Source organism: Ursus americanus, chromosome 28, assembly GCF_024610735.1.
Source record: "Ursus americanus isolate L20-20 chromosome 28, mUrsAme1.1.p, whole genome shotgun sequence".
NCBI classification, from domain to species: domain Eukaryota; kingdom Metazoa; phylum Chordata; class Mammalia; order Carnivora; family Ursidae; genus Ursus; species Ursus americanus.
In genome coordinates this window covers 19,035,637-19,051,093 of record NC_142154.1, presented here as the reverse complement: position 1 = coordinate 19,051,093, position 15,457 = coordinate 19,035,637, and the positions used below count along the sequence as shown (strand labels likewise).

The 15,457-nt window shown below is 41.2% G+C and overlaps 1 protein-coding gene across 7 annotated transcripts in view; it reads right to left on the bottom strand.

Annotated features, from left to right (window-relative positions):
* The window catches only part of TJP1 (tight junction protein 1), a 241,216-nt gene extending 228,776 nt beyond the window's left edge, over positions 1–12,440 (bottom strand). For all 7 annotated transcript variants that reach the window (XM_045795363.2, XM_045795364.2, XM_045795365.2 and 4 more), the window contains exons 1-2: positions 12,253–12,440; positions 1,567–1,699 (exon numbers count right to left, since the gene is read on the bottom strand). In XM_045795363.2, coding sequence (XP_045651319.2) covers positions 1,567–1,699; positions 12,253–12,425 — 306 coding nt within the window. In that variant the 5' untranslated portion in view covers positions 12,426–12,440. The remainder of the gene's footprint in view (positions 1–1,566; positions 1,700–12,252) is intronic.
* Positions 12,441–15,457: the final 3,017 nt, after the last annotated feature.

Genomic DNA, 15,457 nt, shown 5'->3' with positions numbered 1-15,457 from the left:
TTTTCCTGTCATATTCTACAGATATTTTAACCTCGTCCCCAACCAGAGACCGTGATTAAGTAAGCAAACCATATTTTAGGACATGCCACATTTATTAGTTATTGGACTACCTCCCATAATGACAGTGTTTAATACCATACAAAAACCCGATAAAATTCCAATTTCCATTTTTATGCTCCAAAAAGTAATTCAAATCTGCTTCTCAATTCAGTGTTTCACTTTTGCAAGGCAATTCTCTTTATATTAAATCATACTTCTGTTTTCTTTAGTTATTTTAATTGTTAGTTTTACTTAGCAACAATTTGCTGTTTTTTCTCAGTTATTGCTTAAATGTCTTCTGATAGGTCACATTTCACCTTCTGCTGTCTTGTGTCACAAAATGGTCAGGCACACTTTTAGGCGAAATTGAGTGTAATTATTTTAATAAGAATAATTTTAAAAATTAAAAAATAGAGTATACACATTTACTGAACTTCTGTTTTCATCAATTATAGATAAAAGGTGCAGAAGTCATATCCTCAAAAAGAGAAAGGCTCTGTTACCACTGTTTGAAACAGGTATGGTCAATGGTACTTTTAGAATTCAGAAATTTTCAGAGCTCGAAGGGGAGAAGTGAACACATCTGGTCTACTAAACATCCTAAATATCCATTAATTTGCCATTGAACCCTACAATACATAAATATGAATAAAATCTTCTTACCGCAAAGAAAATTCTACTATGTCCTTTATAGCACTGCAGTATCTCTGATGAACTAGGACAATATAATTAATAGCAAAGGACAGTGGGGACTGAAAGTGCCAGTGTTCCTGTTCCTCTAAAAACATGCATGAATGTTTCACATACTCACATGAAAACCTGTCACTTGGCCTGGAAAAAAATAAAAAGGATATGACCACTAATGTGAATCACTTAGAACAGAAAGAAAGCACCAGCATTAACTGAATCAGGATCTCTCCTAATAATGTCTAAGTAACTCTATTTTCTGGCACTGCCTAAAGTTGGCTATTTGGGGTTAAACACTTAGATCTCTACTTACATTAACATTCGGATTTGTAATTTGCTAAGAAATTTACATTAAGGGGCGCCTGGGTGGCACAGCGGTTAATCGTCTGCCTTCGGCTCAGGGCGTGATCCCGGTGTTACGGGATCGAGTCCCACATCAGGCTCTTCCGCTATGAGCCTGCTTCTTCCTCTCCCACTCCCCCTGCTTGTGTTCCCTCTCTCGCTGGCTGTCTCCCTCTGTCGAATAAATAAATAAAATCTTTAAAAAAAAAAAAGAAATTTACATTAATACTCCACTGAACTTATTTCAATGTCTGTTGCAGAGTTCAGGAAGCATTTCTTTATCTTGGTCTTTGAATCAGAATTGCTTATTACAAATGTTTCACATGGATACCAGTTAACAAAGTATTCTGGTTGGTAACCTGTTGGATAAGCCAGTTTTTATCGCAAAAAGATGCTCACGACAAAATAAGACTGTTGTGTTTTCATGAAAATCAAAATAATGAAATTAAAGTTTTCATATTCTTCGAAAAATAAAAAACTACTGCACAGGCCACTTACAGTGAGTTCACAGAAATCGATGCTATCAAGGCTTTTGCTTCTGTGCAGTCTCCCTTTTATTCGTCTTAAAGAAGGTTTTCCTTGGCTGACGCTAGAAGTAGCACCATTCGGATTTTCAGAAGATGGCGTTACCCTGCAAGAAGTGGAAAAAACTTAAAAGACGGGTTTGTAGGTAGATAGGTTTCTCAAGTATGAGATAGGTATTTACTTGAGGATAGCTCTGGAAATCTCGCGCTCCTTTTTCAAGCAAGAAGCTGAGAACCACAGAGGAGCTACCTCTGATCAGATACCCTTTCTAAGTATTTCTCAGCAGCTTGCCAGTTTAGAAATTTTTCTTGACAGGGTTCAAACATTTCTACATGAAGATTCACTGAAAGTCAACTCTGTGACCATCAAAGCAGCAATTAAGGCCAGACTGAAGTTTCCTAGGTAACTGGGAGGCATCTGCTCCCCTCCAGGTAGTTCTTTATCAAGTGCTCAGCCCAGTGCCTAGCACACTCAGTGCAAGTAACCCGTCATTGTGTGCAACCACAAATACCATTCGGCATGCTTTTTTAAGCATGGAAATAACTTTTAAAGATTTAAACATGACCGTCGACACTTAATTCAGCATGATTACAGAACCAAGAAAATACAGATAAGAGGAAATGGTAAATAATCTAAGTCATCTATATATATGCACATGGCAGTACATGGTCATACACATAAACACACACTCAAGACTGTCACGTGTTCCATCACTTCTGTGCCGCTACTGCTGGCAGCCTTAGAAGGTGCCCTGGGAACCTGGGAGGAAACCGCTTAGTGGATTATCGTCTTAGAGATGACAAAGACTTAAGTAGTAAGGCTGATTTGTTAAGTGTGGCTTATGAAAATCAGTTTCCTTATTTTATGATCATATTTCCTGCTTCTATACGTTCCATGATTGTATACTTTTCAACTTTCCTGACCTACTTAATATTTTATATTTAAAATGTTGTCTGAAAGGCATAGGTCTCTCACGAGGAGCCTGGGTGGCTCAGTCAGTAAGGCATCCGACTCTTCATTTCCATTCCGGTCATGATCTCAGAGTCCTGAGGTTGAACTCTGCAATGGGCTCAGGGCTGAGCATGGAGCCTGCTTAAGATTCTCCTCTCTCCCCCTCGCCCTCAGCCCCTCCCCCTCTGTGTGTGCTCTCTCTCTCTCTCTCAAAAAAATAGGTCTCTCATTGCTGGAAAAGGACACACTGAATGGGCTATAGCAAAGTAAATCTGACTTGTAATAAGATGGGAGTGAATATCATAAAATAGACTAGTGTAGGTATGGCTGCAGTTTAAAATAAAAGTACTATGTCTCTATAGTCAGAAGACTTAAAGAGTATGAAAAATGCAAAAATGAAAAGTAAAGCCTGTCTCTCCCCCCATCACAAATCCCCATTCCTTTTCCCAAAGACAATCACCACTAACAGTTCTTTGTATAACCTCCCAAACAAATGCTCATCCTTTTTATGTATGTGTTAGTCTCCTTTTGAAGCTTTTTAGCAAACTGACCAAATTGTTCACATTGCTCTGCACCTTATTTTTTCACTTAATAATATATCTTGAAGCTCTTCCCATAATAACCCAGATCCATTTCATTCTATTTTTTAAAGATTTTATGTTTAAATAATCGTTATACCCAATGTGGGTCTTGAACTTACAACCCCGAGATCAAGAATTGTATACTCTACCTAAACCAGCCAGGCAACACCCCTTCCTCTTTTTAAAAGATTTTATTTTTCAGTAATCTCTACATCCGACATGGGGCTTGAACTTATGTGTTTCATTCTTTTTAATGGCTAAACAGTATTCCACTGCACAGGTATACCACAATTTATTCAACCACTCCCCATCAATGGGCATTTAGTCTTCAAATGTTTGCTATCACACTATAAAGCAATGAACATATCTGACATCTCTGGGTACAAACACAGTGTTTACTTAAGAAAGAGCGCTAGAAGTAAAATGCAGGGTCAGAGGTTTCCGGGTATTGCTAAGAACTACCTTTCAAAAAGCTTTCCCAATTTACACTTCCATCAGCAGTATAGAAGAATGTTCATGTGGGAGTGGGGCTGTCCTTAAATGGGTGACTTTATCATTTTATTTTCTTTTATATCTCAACTTCTCTGCGTCCTTCGTTATATTTATCTTGCTGAAGGACTGATTTCTCTTAAAAAAGACAATTACAGAGTTTCCCACCACAAATATGGATTTGGCAATGAATCTTTGTATGTCAGTTTTTCCTTTACCTATTTCAAATCTGTTTTATTAGATGCCTTAATGTTTATAATTCATATCTTTTCTTGTATTATTTTTTTATTATTATGTTCAGTTGGCCAACATATAGCACATCATTAGTTTTTGATGTTAAACGATTCATTAGTTGCATATATCTTTTTAGGGATTTAACTTTTTATCACATTAAAAGTCTCTGTTCCAATAAAAGACTTTATCTTAATCGCAATTTTGTCTCATAATTTCCCCATCTACATTTTCATATTATCCTTTCCTTGGCTTATTTTTGTGCTTGTATTTTCAACCTTTCCAAGTCCCTGCTGTCTCCACCCTGCTCCCCCCCCCCTTTAGCTATACCTTTAACTCTTGTTAATTTTTTACCAGCATGTGACTGGATGCTTTTCTTTTATACCCAATTTGAGAATCCCTATCTTTTGAGAGAAACTTAATCCATTCAAATTTGTTGTGTTTACTGGTATGTTTAGATTTATTCCTGCCATGCTGTTTTATAGTTTGTGTTTTTCAAATTTAAATGCTTTCTTCTTTTTCTTTCCACCGTTTTAGTATGACTGTGTTTTCTCTCTCTCCACCCGTCCCTGGACTTTCTCCCCTCCAATAACTCTAGCTAACTATACATATACACATGTTTATATATGTTATATATTTATATATCTACATTTCCACAATACATATATACACACATATATATTTAAACTGAAATACTTCTCTCAACATCTAGGGTTCAGTGGTGTTCGTCTCTCCTATTATACAAGAAATGACATTTAAAACGCCTTCATTTCTCTTCTTTTCCAGCACCAGTGCAACCCTACCAAAAGCTCCACCCTTCCTTGGAAATAGTCTCAAGGTCTCCTAATTTCTCTTTCATACTTTTGATCCCTTTGCTTTTTTGTGATTCTTTAGCTTACTCCTCCAGATTGCTCACTTGCTTTTCAGTTTTGCCAATTCAGCCATTCTCTTTCACCTTAATGAGCAAAGGTTAAATTTCTAAAGTGTCGAGTGTGGTGTTTTATTAATATGATATTCTCTTGCATCTTTCTGAAAATAACCATCTTAATCCAAGGTTTTTCTGTTTTCTCAGGGATTAGTTCTTTTGTTTGTTGAGTATGGTAATTCTTTTAATACTGGCTTTCTCCAACTGTTTGGTGATTTTTAATGTCTGCTTATATTCGTATTAGAGAACATCTGTTTCTGCACTGTCGCATTTACTGTGGCCTGCCTTTGGCAACTCTGGCAGGGAGATGGGACACGCTGCTACAAAGTAACTTCTCTTCTGGTCAGAGGACTCAGTAGCCATCCCAGGTATTGCCCTGTCTCTCGGGTCCAAGGGCCCACATTCACTGCCTTGGTAAGTGAGAATGCAACACTATTGTCCACAACTTGTCGCAAACTAGTGAGGCAAGGCATCAACCAACCTAGTGCATCAAATGTGAATAATTCCCTAAGCGTCCTCTGCTTCTCCCATCCCTTGAAGGCTGCTGCAAGCTATCAACCACTCTTTGTGCAGAAATGTCCTCCTGCACATTTCCTGGACGATGGTTCCTGCAAGGCTTTTCTCTAGATCTATCTCTAACTAGCAAGTACATTTCAGAGATTCCACAAAAATGCTCGTCCACTGATGGCATTTGGTATCGTTTACTCACTCTTAGTATTTTTGTTGTGGCTTTTTTAATTCACATTTTTGTTATTTCATTGAATTGCCAATAAGTGCACCTTTCAAGTCACCTCCCAGAATAAAATTCTGATGATGTCACTTTCATTAGTCTCAATACAGAAAAAGGTTGTACATTGTACAGTTTTGCTCTCTTCTCTGCAGAGTAAAAGCTTCCATGAAAATAATGAAGAATTTCATTTAAGAAAAGTGGGCGCATGGGAAAGAAAAACAGAGCTGTAAAACAATATACAAGTTTTAAATTATGCTTCTTTTCTCTCACTTTACTTTGACGGCATTATGTGGCACAATTGTACGATAAGAAATTAATATAAACTTTTTGACAAAGACATTTTTCACAAGTTTTTCTCTCATTTGACTAAGAAAGGTATCATTATTTACCTTTTTTCCAAACCTAAAACCTAAAGTCTGTGATAAGAATTTATATCTACCAAATTTATAAATGACTGACAGCCAAGAAATTTATCAGACTTAACTCAATGTAATACCAAGTCCAGTGACTAAAACACACAAAAAACCCTAAATATAACCAAAAGAATGAATCCTCCCCTTCCCACCAGGATCATAATAAAAACATTTACTAAAGAGTAGAGCTGAACTGATATATAGCAGGTGAATATCAGGTCTGATTCCACCCCACCCACAGACTCCTCAGGAGGAAGGTGCCTTATCTAGGCATAGAACCAGGCTCCTACACAGTGATTTAGTAATTTAAAGTTTTGACCAGGTCTTTGGGAAGCCAAGAGGTCAACTGTTAAAAAGCATATGGTTCAGTAATGATCCCTTTTTCTTTGGTGGGGACAAAAGAAAAGGAACGAACATGGTTCCAGATAACAATGTTCAATGTTAACTCATATATAAGTAGAAGGGTACTGAGATACAGGGGAATTTAAGACGTCACTTCCTTTTGTTTTACTACTGTCTATAAGAATAAGTATTTGTCTTGGGGCAGGGATATGTGTGTTCAAATACTTTTCTGCTGGACACTCATAAGAATACAGAGGAATATTCACAACTCACGTAGATGAGCTATACTGAGATACAAAAAGCTCACCAAGGACAGTTCTTCCCAACGGGCAGTATAAGGAGTACTTGTTGTTGTTGTTGTTGTTTGAGAGAGAGAGAGTGAGAAAGCAAGCAAGCAGAGGGAGGGGCAGACAGAGTGGGAGCGAGAGAATCTTAAGCAGGCTCCACACCCAGTGCAGAGCCTGATGTGGGGCTCATTCTCACGATCTTGAGATTATCACCCGAGCCAAAATCAAGACTCAAACGCTTAACCAACTGAACCACCCAGGCACCCGAGGAGTATTTTTAATCCCAAAGTCCCACTCTCTCTCAACCTGTTGGTGGTCTGAACTGAATAACTCAGACACTTCCCAAATATTTAGGAGAATGATCCCTGACGACCGGAAAAATAAAGTTAGTAATTGAGATACAAGCATTTTGGATACTTTCCCTTGAACTCTGGGGAAATCAATATTTAGCTTACAATGAAGTTTTTCTTTTCCCAATTCTTAATTCCATTGAATCATCCCTAGGGGATGATTGGGGAGAAAATTCCTGCTTCCCTCCACTCCCTTCATAACTTCCCTAATGGGACCCTGTTTTTACTTGTGGGCATGGTTGGCGTGCTTGAAAGGCAGAAACCCAGGGTCCAACCTCTCATTTTGTTTCTAACTCAGGAATTTTGGCTCACAACCATTTTTGACCATGGTTCACTTGGAACAAACAACTTCCAAACTTATCTACCTCACCCATCTCTAATTTCTAGCGGAAAAGATCTCAGTAATAACATAGAATTGGGCAAAAATAATCAAGATGGTAAAAACAAAGCATTTACACAAGAACAAATCACCAACAAAAGTTAACACTTAACAATCTTTCTATAAGATTTTAATTTTAAAATATCAGGAATTGATAGTCACAACCAACTCAAGATTAATATTGATGTGTGATAGCAAAGCATCTTTCCCCAAACAAGGGGAATTACAGAGAACAGAGGCCTTGAGATACTGTTAAGTACAGCAGGGCAGCTGACTTTAGAAGGATACCGAATCCTTATGAAGGATGCTTCAGTAAAAGCTAGTAAAATGCTAATTTTTGTCTATAAGTAACAGCCTTCAGGAACCTAAAGAGTTCACTTAAAAGGTTTATATAAATGGGGGCGCCTGGGTGGCTCAGTCGTTAAGCGTCTGCCTTCAGCTCAGTGCCTGATCCCAGGGTCCTGGGATCAAGCCCCACATTGGGCTCCTCTGCTGGAAGCCTGCTTCTTCCTCTCCCACTCCCCCTGCCTGTGTTCCCTCTCTCACTGGCTGTCTTTCACTCTGTCAAATAAACAAATAAAATCTTAAAAAAAAAAAAAGGTTTATATACATGGCTGGCCTTTAGTTGTACTTATGAATAATAAGGTATACAATTGCCTATAATTTGCTCATTAAAGAAACTAAGAAAGGGATGGATATTAACTAGACTTATTGTACTGATCATTTTGCTATAAACATAAATATTGAAGCATTATGTTGTACCCCGGAAAGTAATTATGTCGTATGTCAATTACACCTCAACGAATAAGAAAAGAAAAAAAGAAACCAAGAAAGGACTTGGATTTAGAGCCATACAAATCAGGGGAACCTCTGGGACCCATGAGGGGACTATGTGCCACCCCTGGAGAAACAACATTCTATAAGGCATTTTCCAGTCATCTCGTACCTGTTTTCAGTTGTTCTTCCTTTCTAGACTGTCATGTCCCTGCTCAAATGTGTTTTTAAGCCCAACAACTGGTATAAAACCTGATGTGTGACTCTGGGCAAGTCAATGACCTCATTTGTAAAACTGGGAAGGTACAGCACCTACCTCATAGGGGTGCTGCTGGTTACACGAGGGCTGCTTGGAAAGCACTTATACTGGGCCAGCAGGTAATAAGCTCAATGAATGGCAGCTCTTCTTATTTCCAGAATCTGATTACTGGACAACTAAACTACTTGAATGACTGAACTGATGCCATATGGCCTTCGATAATTACTGAATCAAATAACCAGGAAAAATATATTTAGAGGCATGAAGAAAATGAAATGACACTCTTTTCCCCCCTAAGATCAGTGTAAACATTCCTACCAGCACTCAATGCAAAAATCAAGATTGACAACATAAAATTATTATGAAACAATTATTTGGGCTTCGCACCCACTGAAGAGCAGTTGGCCTCAGTACCTGTACTGGATTGAATGGTGCCCTTCCTCTCCACTCTTCCTAACCCCAGGAACCTATGAAAGTGACCCCATTTAGAAATAGGGTCTTTGCTGGTATACTGAAGGGTCTTGAGATGAGATCTTCCTGGATTATCCAGGTGGACCCTAAATCCAATGACAAAGTCCTTACAAGAAGCCGAAAAGACACAGACACATGAACAAGCCCATGTGAAGATGTAGAGAGAGAGGGGAGTGATTCAGCCACAAGGCATGCCCACAGCCACCAGGAGCTGGAAGAGGTTAAGGAAGCACTCTCTCCAAGAGACTTCAAGGGAGTGTGGCTCTGCAGACACCTTGATTTCAGACTTCTGACCTCCAGAACTAGAGAATAAGTTTGTTGTTTTAAGCTACCGAGTCAAAGGTAATCTCTTACAGCAGCTCTGGGAAATACGGTGCCCTTCTGCTTCTTTCATAAGCAGCAATTATAGAAGACCACCCCCCACCCCCAAGAAGCAAGCTGCACAAACTCACACCTACTGAACCAAATACTGCAAACAGTCCTACTTCCTAAATTTCTCGGAGAAGGAGACAAAGAGAAGACTTGCGTGCTCCACTGATGCAGGTCTGGCTGTTTGTCTGCTTTAGTTTCCACCTAAACCGTGGTGTACACATAATACTCCTAAAAGGACTTGCAGAGCCAATCAGAAAGGCAGAAAGATACTGCACAAAAGAAAGCTAATGAGCACAAATGGTCAAACTAGAAACAAGTGTGGGACCTGGATCATTCACCCCTACCCTTTACTTCCATTGGCATAAGCTTTGCAGGCATGCAGTCTTTCCATACAGACTGAAATAATTTAAAGAGAGAGAAACACAGCACACACATTTTCATAAGCACCTTCATATAAATCTTCAAATATGCCACAACCAATTATCATAGTATGCCCTCACAGCCTGTAAATGGGCATAAGCTACGGCATTCCAAGGTCTGAAACCCTTGCTGATGTTTGCTATTGGTTCCCACCCACCACTCTGGAGTCAGAACCCATATCCACATATCTTCTTTCCATGTAACAGTGCCTTCTGTCTCAATCCTCCATGCGCCGTTGGCTCTGATACTGGCAAAATGAAACGTTATCTAGAAAATAAATTCCAGAGGATATAAGAGATAGATGAATCACGCAGCACAATATTCTTCAACTTAGAAAAAAAAAAGGACTATATGTATATATGTTTAAAGTACCATCCACTCTATAGAATTTCTGTAGCATATGTTCTTTACTTTGCCACTATAGAAACTAGATTAACATTTGCAAATTCGCTTAACATTGAGCAGAAATTCTGAAATGCTCATTTAAGATTGCGTAGAAGTTAAACAAAATCCCCCTGCCTTTTCCAGGCTCTTAGTAAGATGGTTTTTAACGATGGTCTCAGTTCACTGCCTGCCTGAAACATGAATCTCTTGAGTACAAAAGTTACCTGGATTTTATTTCTTTGTGTCCTCTCCTCACGAACTGTACTGGGGAACGTATTTTCAGAAGCAGCACTCCACTAACAAAGGGTAAACCTAGTATCCTGACTTGGTGGCCAACTGATGCTAATATTCATGCCTAACAGCTCCTCAAACATTATTCCCACATCTTAGTTTTAAAATTTAACATCAAGAAAATCTCCTTTCCAGTTACACATTAAGAATTAATTTATTTAACACATATCTTTTCAGAAACTATTTTGTATCAGATACCAGTTACAGGGGACTTAGTGATGAGCTAAACAGAGAAAAAGGCCTGCCCCCATGCAACTTACATTCCAGTGGGAGGAAGAGGTAACATGTATGACAATTAAGTAAAATGTGTAGTGCTTTAGATATTGGCAAGTGCTCAAGAGAAAAGCAGAGTGAGGGGAAAGACTGCTGGTGCTGACCTCTTTTCTCTTCCTGTACACCAACCTGAAAAGCCATCTTCAAATGTTACTGCTACTTGCTTCCTGATAGTGGCAGAGTCTTCATATATTTGCTAAAATCTTCTTCCATGGACGTTTCTTAATCACTGCCAACTATTACCAGTCTGGTCTTTGATGTGTTGTTACTTGCTGCTCTTCAAATTAAAATACCGTTTGCAGACTAAATCTTTTTTTTTTTTTTAAGATTTATTTATTGAATTGAGAGAAAGTGGGGAGGGGCAGAGAGGGAGAGAGAAACTCAAGCAGACTCCACACTGAGTGCAGAACCAGACGTGGGGCTTGAACCCACCACCCCCAGGTCAGGACCCTAGCTGAAAGGGTTGGAGGCTTAACGGACTACACCACCAAAGCACCCCCAAATCTCTTTTTAAAAAATTGGTGGGGGGGTTAATATTCACTAAACACCCATTATTCAGCCAGACATAGTGGCAGGCACTTCGTAGTATCTCAGTTGATCTGGGTTATGACCCCATGAGGTAGATACTATCATTCTCACCCTACAGACCAAGAAACAGATACTCCAATAACTTGCTTAAGGTCACACAGTAAGTGGCACAGCTGAAATTTGAACTTCATTGGCCATATTTTTTGGTCTTACCTCCAAAATTCTCCATTATTGGCACTTTCTTTTTTTTAACTCTTTTTCTTGGTTTCTCCATCTTTATATTCCTCGGATCACTAATTTTGCTTTAGATAGCAGAAACTACTTTTCTCAAATGCCTAAAAGCAGCCTCACTTCCTTTTCTCTATAACTTTGAAATTAAATTCAATTAAAATTAAAGTGCGTAAATCTCTATGAACCTCACGGGCCACAAATTTTAAAATTAAAATAGAACACCAAAGAATTCTGGCATATTTTTTCTATAGTCACCATCCCTTTACTGGACTATTTCTTTTGTGACAGAACCTTACACTTAAGTCCCAAGGCGATGGAATGCCTAGGCAGCCCACGGGGATTCCATATGCCACATTTAAACACTAATACAATGCAATACAACCCGATAGATAATCAACTGTGTAAACCAGATCTGGAAAACTTCCAGACATTTTTTCTCGTAAGGGCGATCTTTTCCCGTTACCCCAATAACAGTTTCCAGGTCAGAGGAACTGGAACGCGTGCAGATAAAATGTAGTCCCTGATAATGCCGTTAAAATCTCGCAACTTACTCCCTTCACCGTGGGAGCGGCTTGCCCTTCACTATGTACCCACAGCAGATGGGCTTTGAGAAATAACAGAAAACGCAGAGCTAATAAATTGTTCTCGGCCCCCCAGGAAGCCTGGCTGGAAATTCTGAGCCACAACTCGCGGGGATGGGGCTGGAAGGACAAGTCCCGGGCGGGAGACCGGTGCCCCGGTGCCCGTAAGCCGCCGGGTCCCCGCCCCTCCCTCCCTGCAGCGCGCCGCTCTACGTATCCCGGGGCACAGCCGAGGGTCGCGGCCGAACCTGCCCGCGTGGGCGCGGGACGCGGCGGCGCTCGGCCCTCCGGGCTCGGAAATGGCTGCTGCGCCCCCGGCTCTCGGCGCCCGTCGGGCCCGGCCGCCGGCGGCCTCTCCGCCCGCCCCGGCCCCGACCCGCGCCCGCCGCGCCCTCACCACAGCTTCCTTTTGAGCGGCAGGAGGCTGCCGCGGTTGGAGGGGGTGACGCCGATGGCCATCTGCAGCACCGTCAGGTATTTCTGGTACTTCATCTTGTCCCCGCTCCGCTCGCGGGCAGGGCCCCGCCGCCGCCGCCGGCGCCGCAGACACAGCCCCTCCAAGCGCCGCATAGATCAGCTCTGGGCCATCCGCCGCCGCCACAGCTCCCGCCGCTCCCGCCGCCGCGGCCGTGCGCGCCCGGCTCCCGCTCCCGCCGCCGCCGCCGCCGCCCTCGCCGCCGCGGCCGCGCGTGGCCGGGGCTACCGCTCCCGCCGACGCCGTCGCCGTGCGTGCCCGGCCGCTCCCGCCGCCGCCGCCGCCGTGCGTGGCCCGCCGCTCCAGCCGCCGCAGCCGCCGCCGCCCGCACCGCCCCCTCCTCCCGGCCGGCACGGCCCCCGCGAGCGCCCAGGGCGGGAGTCCAGGGCGTCCGGGGCGGCGGGCCTTGCGGGACGCCCTCCCTGGGAGAGGCGGGAGCGGTCGGGCAGCCGCCCCCCCGGCCCCGCCCCTGCCGCGCCCGCCGACCCCGCGTCGCGTGTGCCTCAGTTTCCTCTGCGGCGGCCAGCCGCTCATATCAACCGTGTAGAGTCCAAGAGAATGCCATGACAAGCTTCCAGAAGAGAAAAAAAAATGGTTTTAATTTGTAATTACCGGTTAATGGTTTGTAATCATCATTTATGTGTTCTAGCCTAAGTGTTTGAAGATTTTATGTTTACGTAAAATGCTTCTATACAAAATGCATGTATGTGTATACACGTACATACTGTATATGATATATATGGCATATTTACTATATGCATTATGTATGTAGCATATATATATATATACACACACACACTCATCTACCCGTGTGTGTGTGTGTGTGTGTGTGTGTGTGTGTGTGTGTATGCATGCATATATGCAGTCCTCGCTTGCACAGTAGTTTGGAACTGTGGGAATGATTCCCATGCAAAACTATCTTAATAATCAATGGGAAAAATTAAGATTGCTCCACGACGTTTACAATTTTGTCAAAACATTCCAAACTCTCTTCACTGATAGTTGTAAATGTATAAGGAGATGGGGGGAAAAAAAAGTAAAACTAATCATTTATTACACCGTGGTTTGAAATATTACAAACCCTGAGAATTAAGCTGTTTTATTTCTTTGTAAGAGAAACTTATCAAAAGTAACTTGAATAGTGCTGGTCTTCTCCTGGTAGAATTGTTATATAGAGCATCTTTTCTGAGCCTTGGTAACACGTCATGTTTTGATCACTTTCAGTGGTTTATCCTCTGAGCTTTCAATGTCGTGAAATAGAATTCCTTTAGTGTGACATTCACCGAGACATCCTTTTTGTCACAACCACTCTCCTCATCCTAGTTTATATTCAGTAAATTCTTCTGGCTGCAAATCCAGAGTCTTTGGAAAGACGACAGTGTCAGTATTTTCACAGTTGCCTGTTTTTTTCTATAACACCATTTACATTCCATTCAAATTTCACTTCTTGTCCATCTTTTTCATTTTTTCCTTTGCTGCACTATCATCTTTGTTGACCAATTCTCCTTTTCAGTTCCCCATTTTTATACAATGCTATGTGAGTTTATCACTGGGAGAAAAGGAGGAAACACAACTGCACACTTTGCGGTCATTACCTAAACTGTATAGCAGATGTATAGTAACCAATCACTGACAGACTGAAAGAACTGCAGTGATTGCTCACGGATTGTGATGCACATGTTATTTACATAGTGATTTGTGGACTAAGGAGCTACCTCAGAAGTTTATACTCTATGCATTTTCTCACAGTTAATATGCTATGATAACTGAAATTTGAACCATATTGTTGAGCTACTGGCGTTATTTAACTAAGCCACAGTAGCTAACATCAGGCATATCTGAACCCACAAAGCAAGGACTGCCTCTGTGTGTGTGTGTGTGTGTGTGTAATATATATATATATGAAGAGTACAGCTAACAAGATAATCTGTGCTCCCACCAGGCAGAATTATCCAATGTTAATGCCCTCCCCCCACAGTATATCCCTCCTATACCTCTATTTAAACACTGCGTTTTCAAGTTAATTACCATGTAAGAAGATTAGAACAAACAAAAGCAAAACAAAAAATGGAACAAAACAAAAATCTCCTTCTAGTGGGCTCCCAACATGATTTCAACTTCACTTTGGTAGGAAAGTTCATCTGAATCTACTTCGCTTTTATGTATCTAGAAGTGTTAGCTCTCGCATACAATGAAGAATTGGCAGATCTTTGAGATTTCAAATGTATATCCACACATGGGAGAGGACCTTGGAGCAGTACTTTGAAAAAGCATCAGGGTCTATACTTATGTATTCATCATTTTTTATGGCCTTTTGTACCACCTTCTCATATTGCTTGTAAGATATTTGATGAAAATACTGCACGGTACTCAAGGATTTAGACAACTGGAGGCGGAGGGGATCAATTCAGGATAATGAAAGACAAAAATAAATCTGGTAGAAGCACCTCCAGAATGGCAGAAAATGTGCTTCTCCATAAAAAAGGAACCCTGGGGCTTCAGGGGGTGGGGGTGGGGGATTGGGATAGGCCGGTGATGGGTATTAAGGAGGGCACATATTGCATGGAGCACTGGGTGTTATACACAAATAATGAATCATGAAACACTACATCAAAACGTAAGGATGTACTGTATGGTGACTAACATAACATAATAAAAAATTATTATAAAAAAAAGAAACAAACAAACAAAAAAAGGGAACCCTGGCTAAAATTGTCAAAATCAACCTTCTCAGAGCTCCAGAAATTAATCGAAGACTTGCAACAATCCAGAGAGTGTATATACCAGCAAATGTATTGAATCTTGTGAGCTTTATAGCATTTGACTTGCTCAATTCGCATCTCCTCTCCAGCTCTGTGGTAGCCTTGTAAACCAACAGCCTTATAATTACAGTGGTTTTGAAAACCAGTATGCTAGCAGCCAGTGGAGGCAGCAGAATGGGTTCAGAGTTCCCCAAAAGCCCTATCCCCAGAGATCTGCCATTATTTGACTTGAAAAGTTCCATCCATAGGGCTTGTCTATGTCTGACCTGGCTTAGAACTCACTTTGTGCAAACAGCCCTATTCCTGGGGCATTTGTCAGTAAAAATCAGTAGGAATTGTTTAACATCACAGCTGCCTGAGGTAGT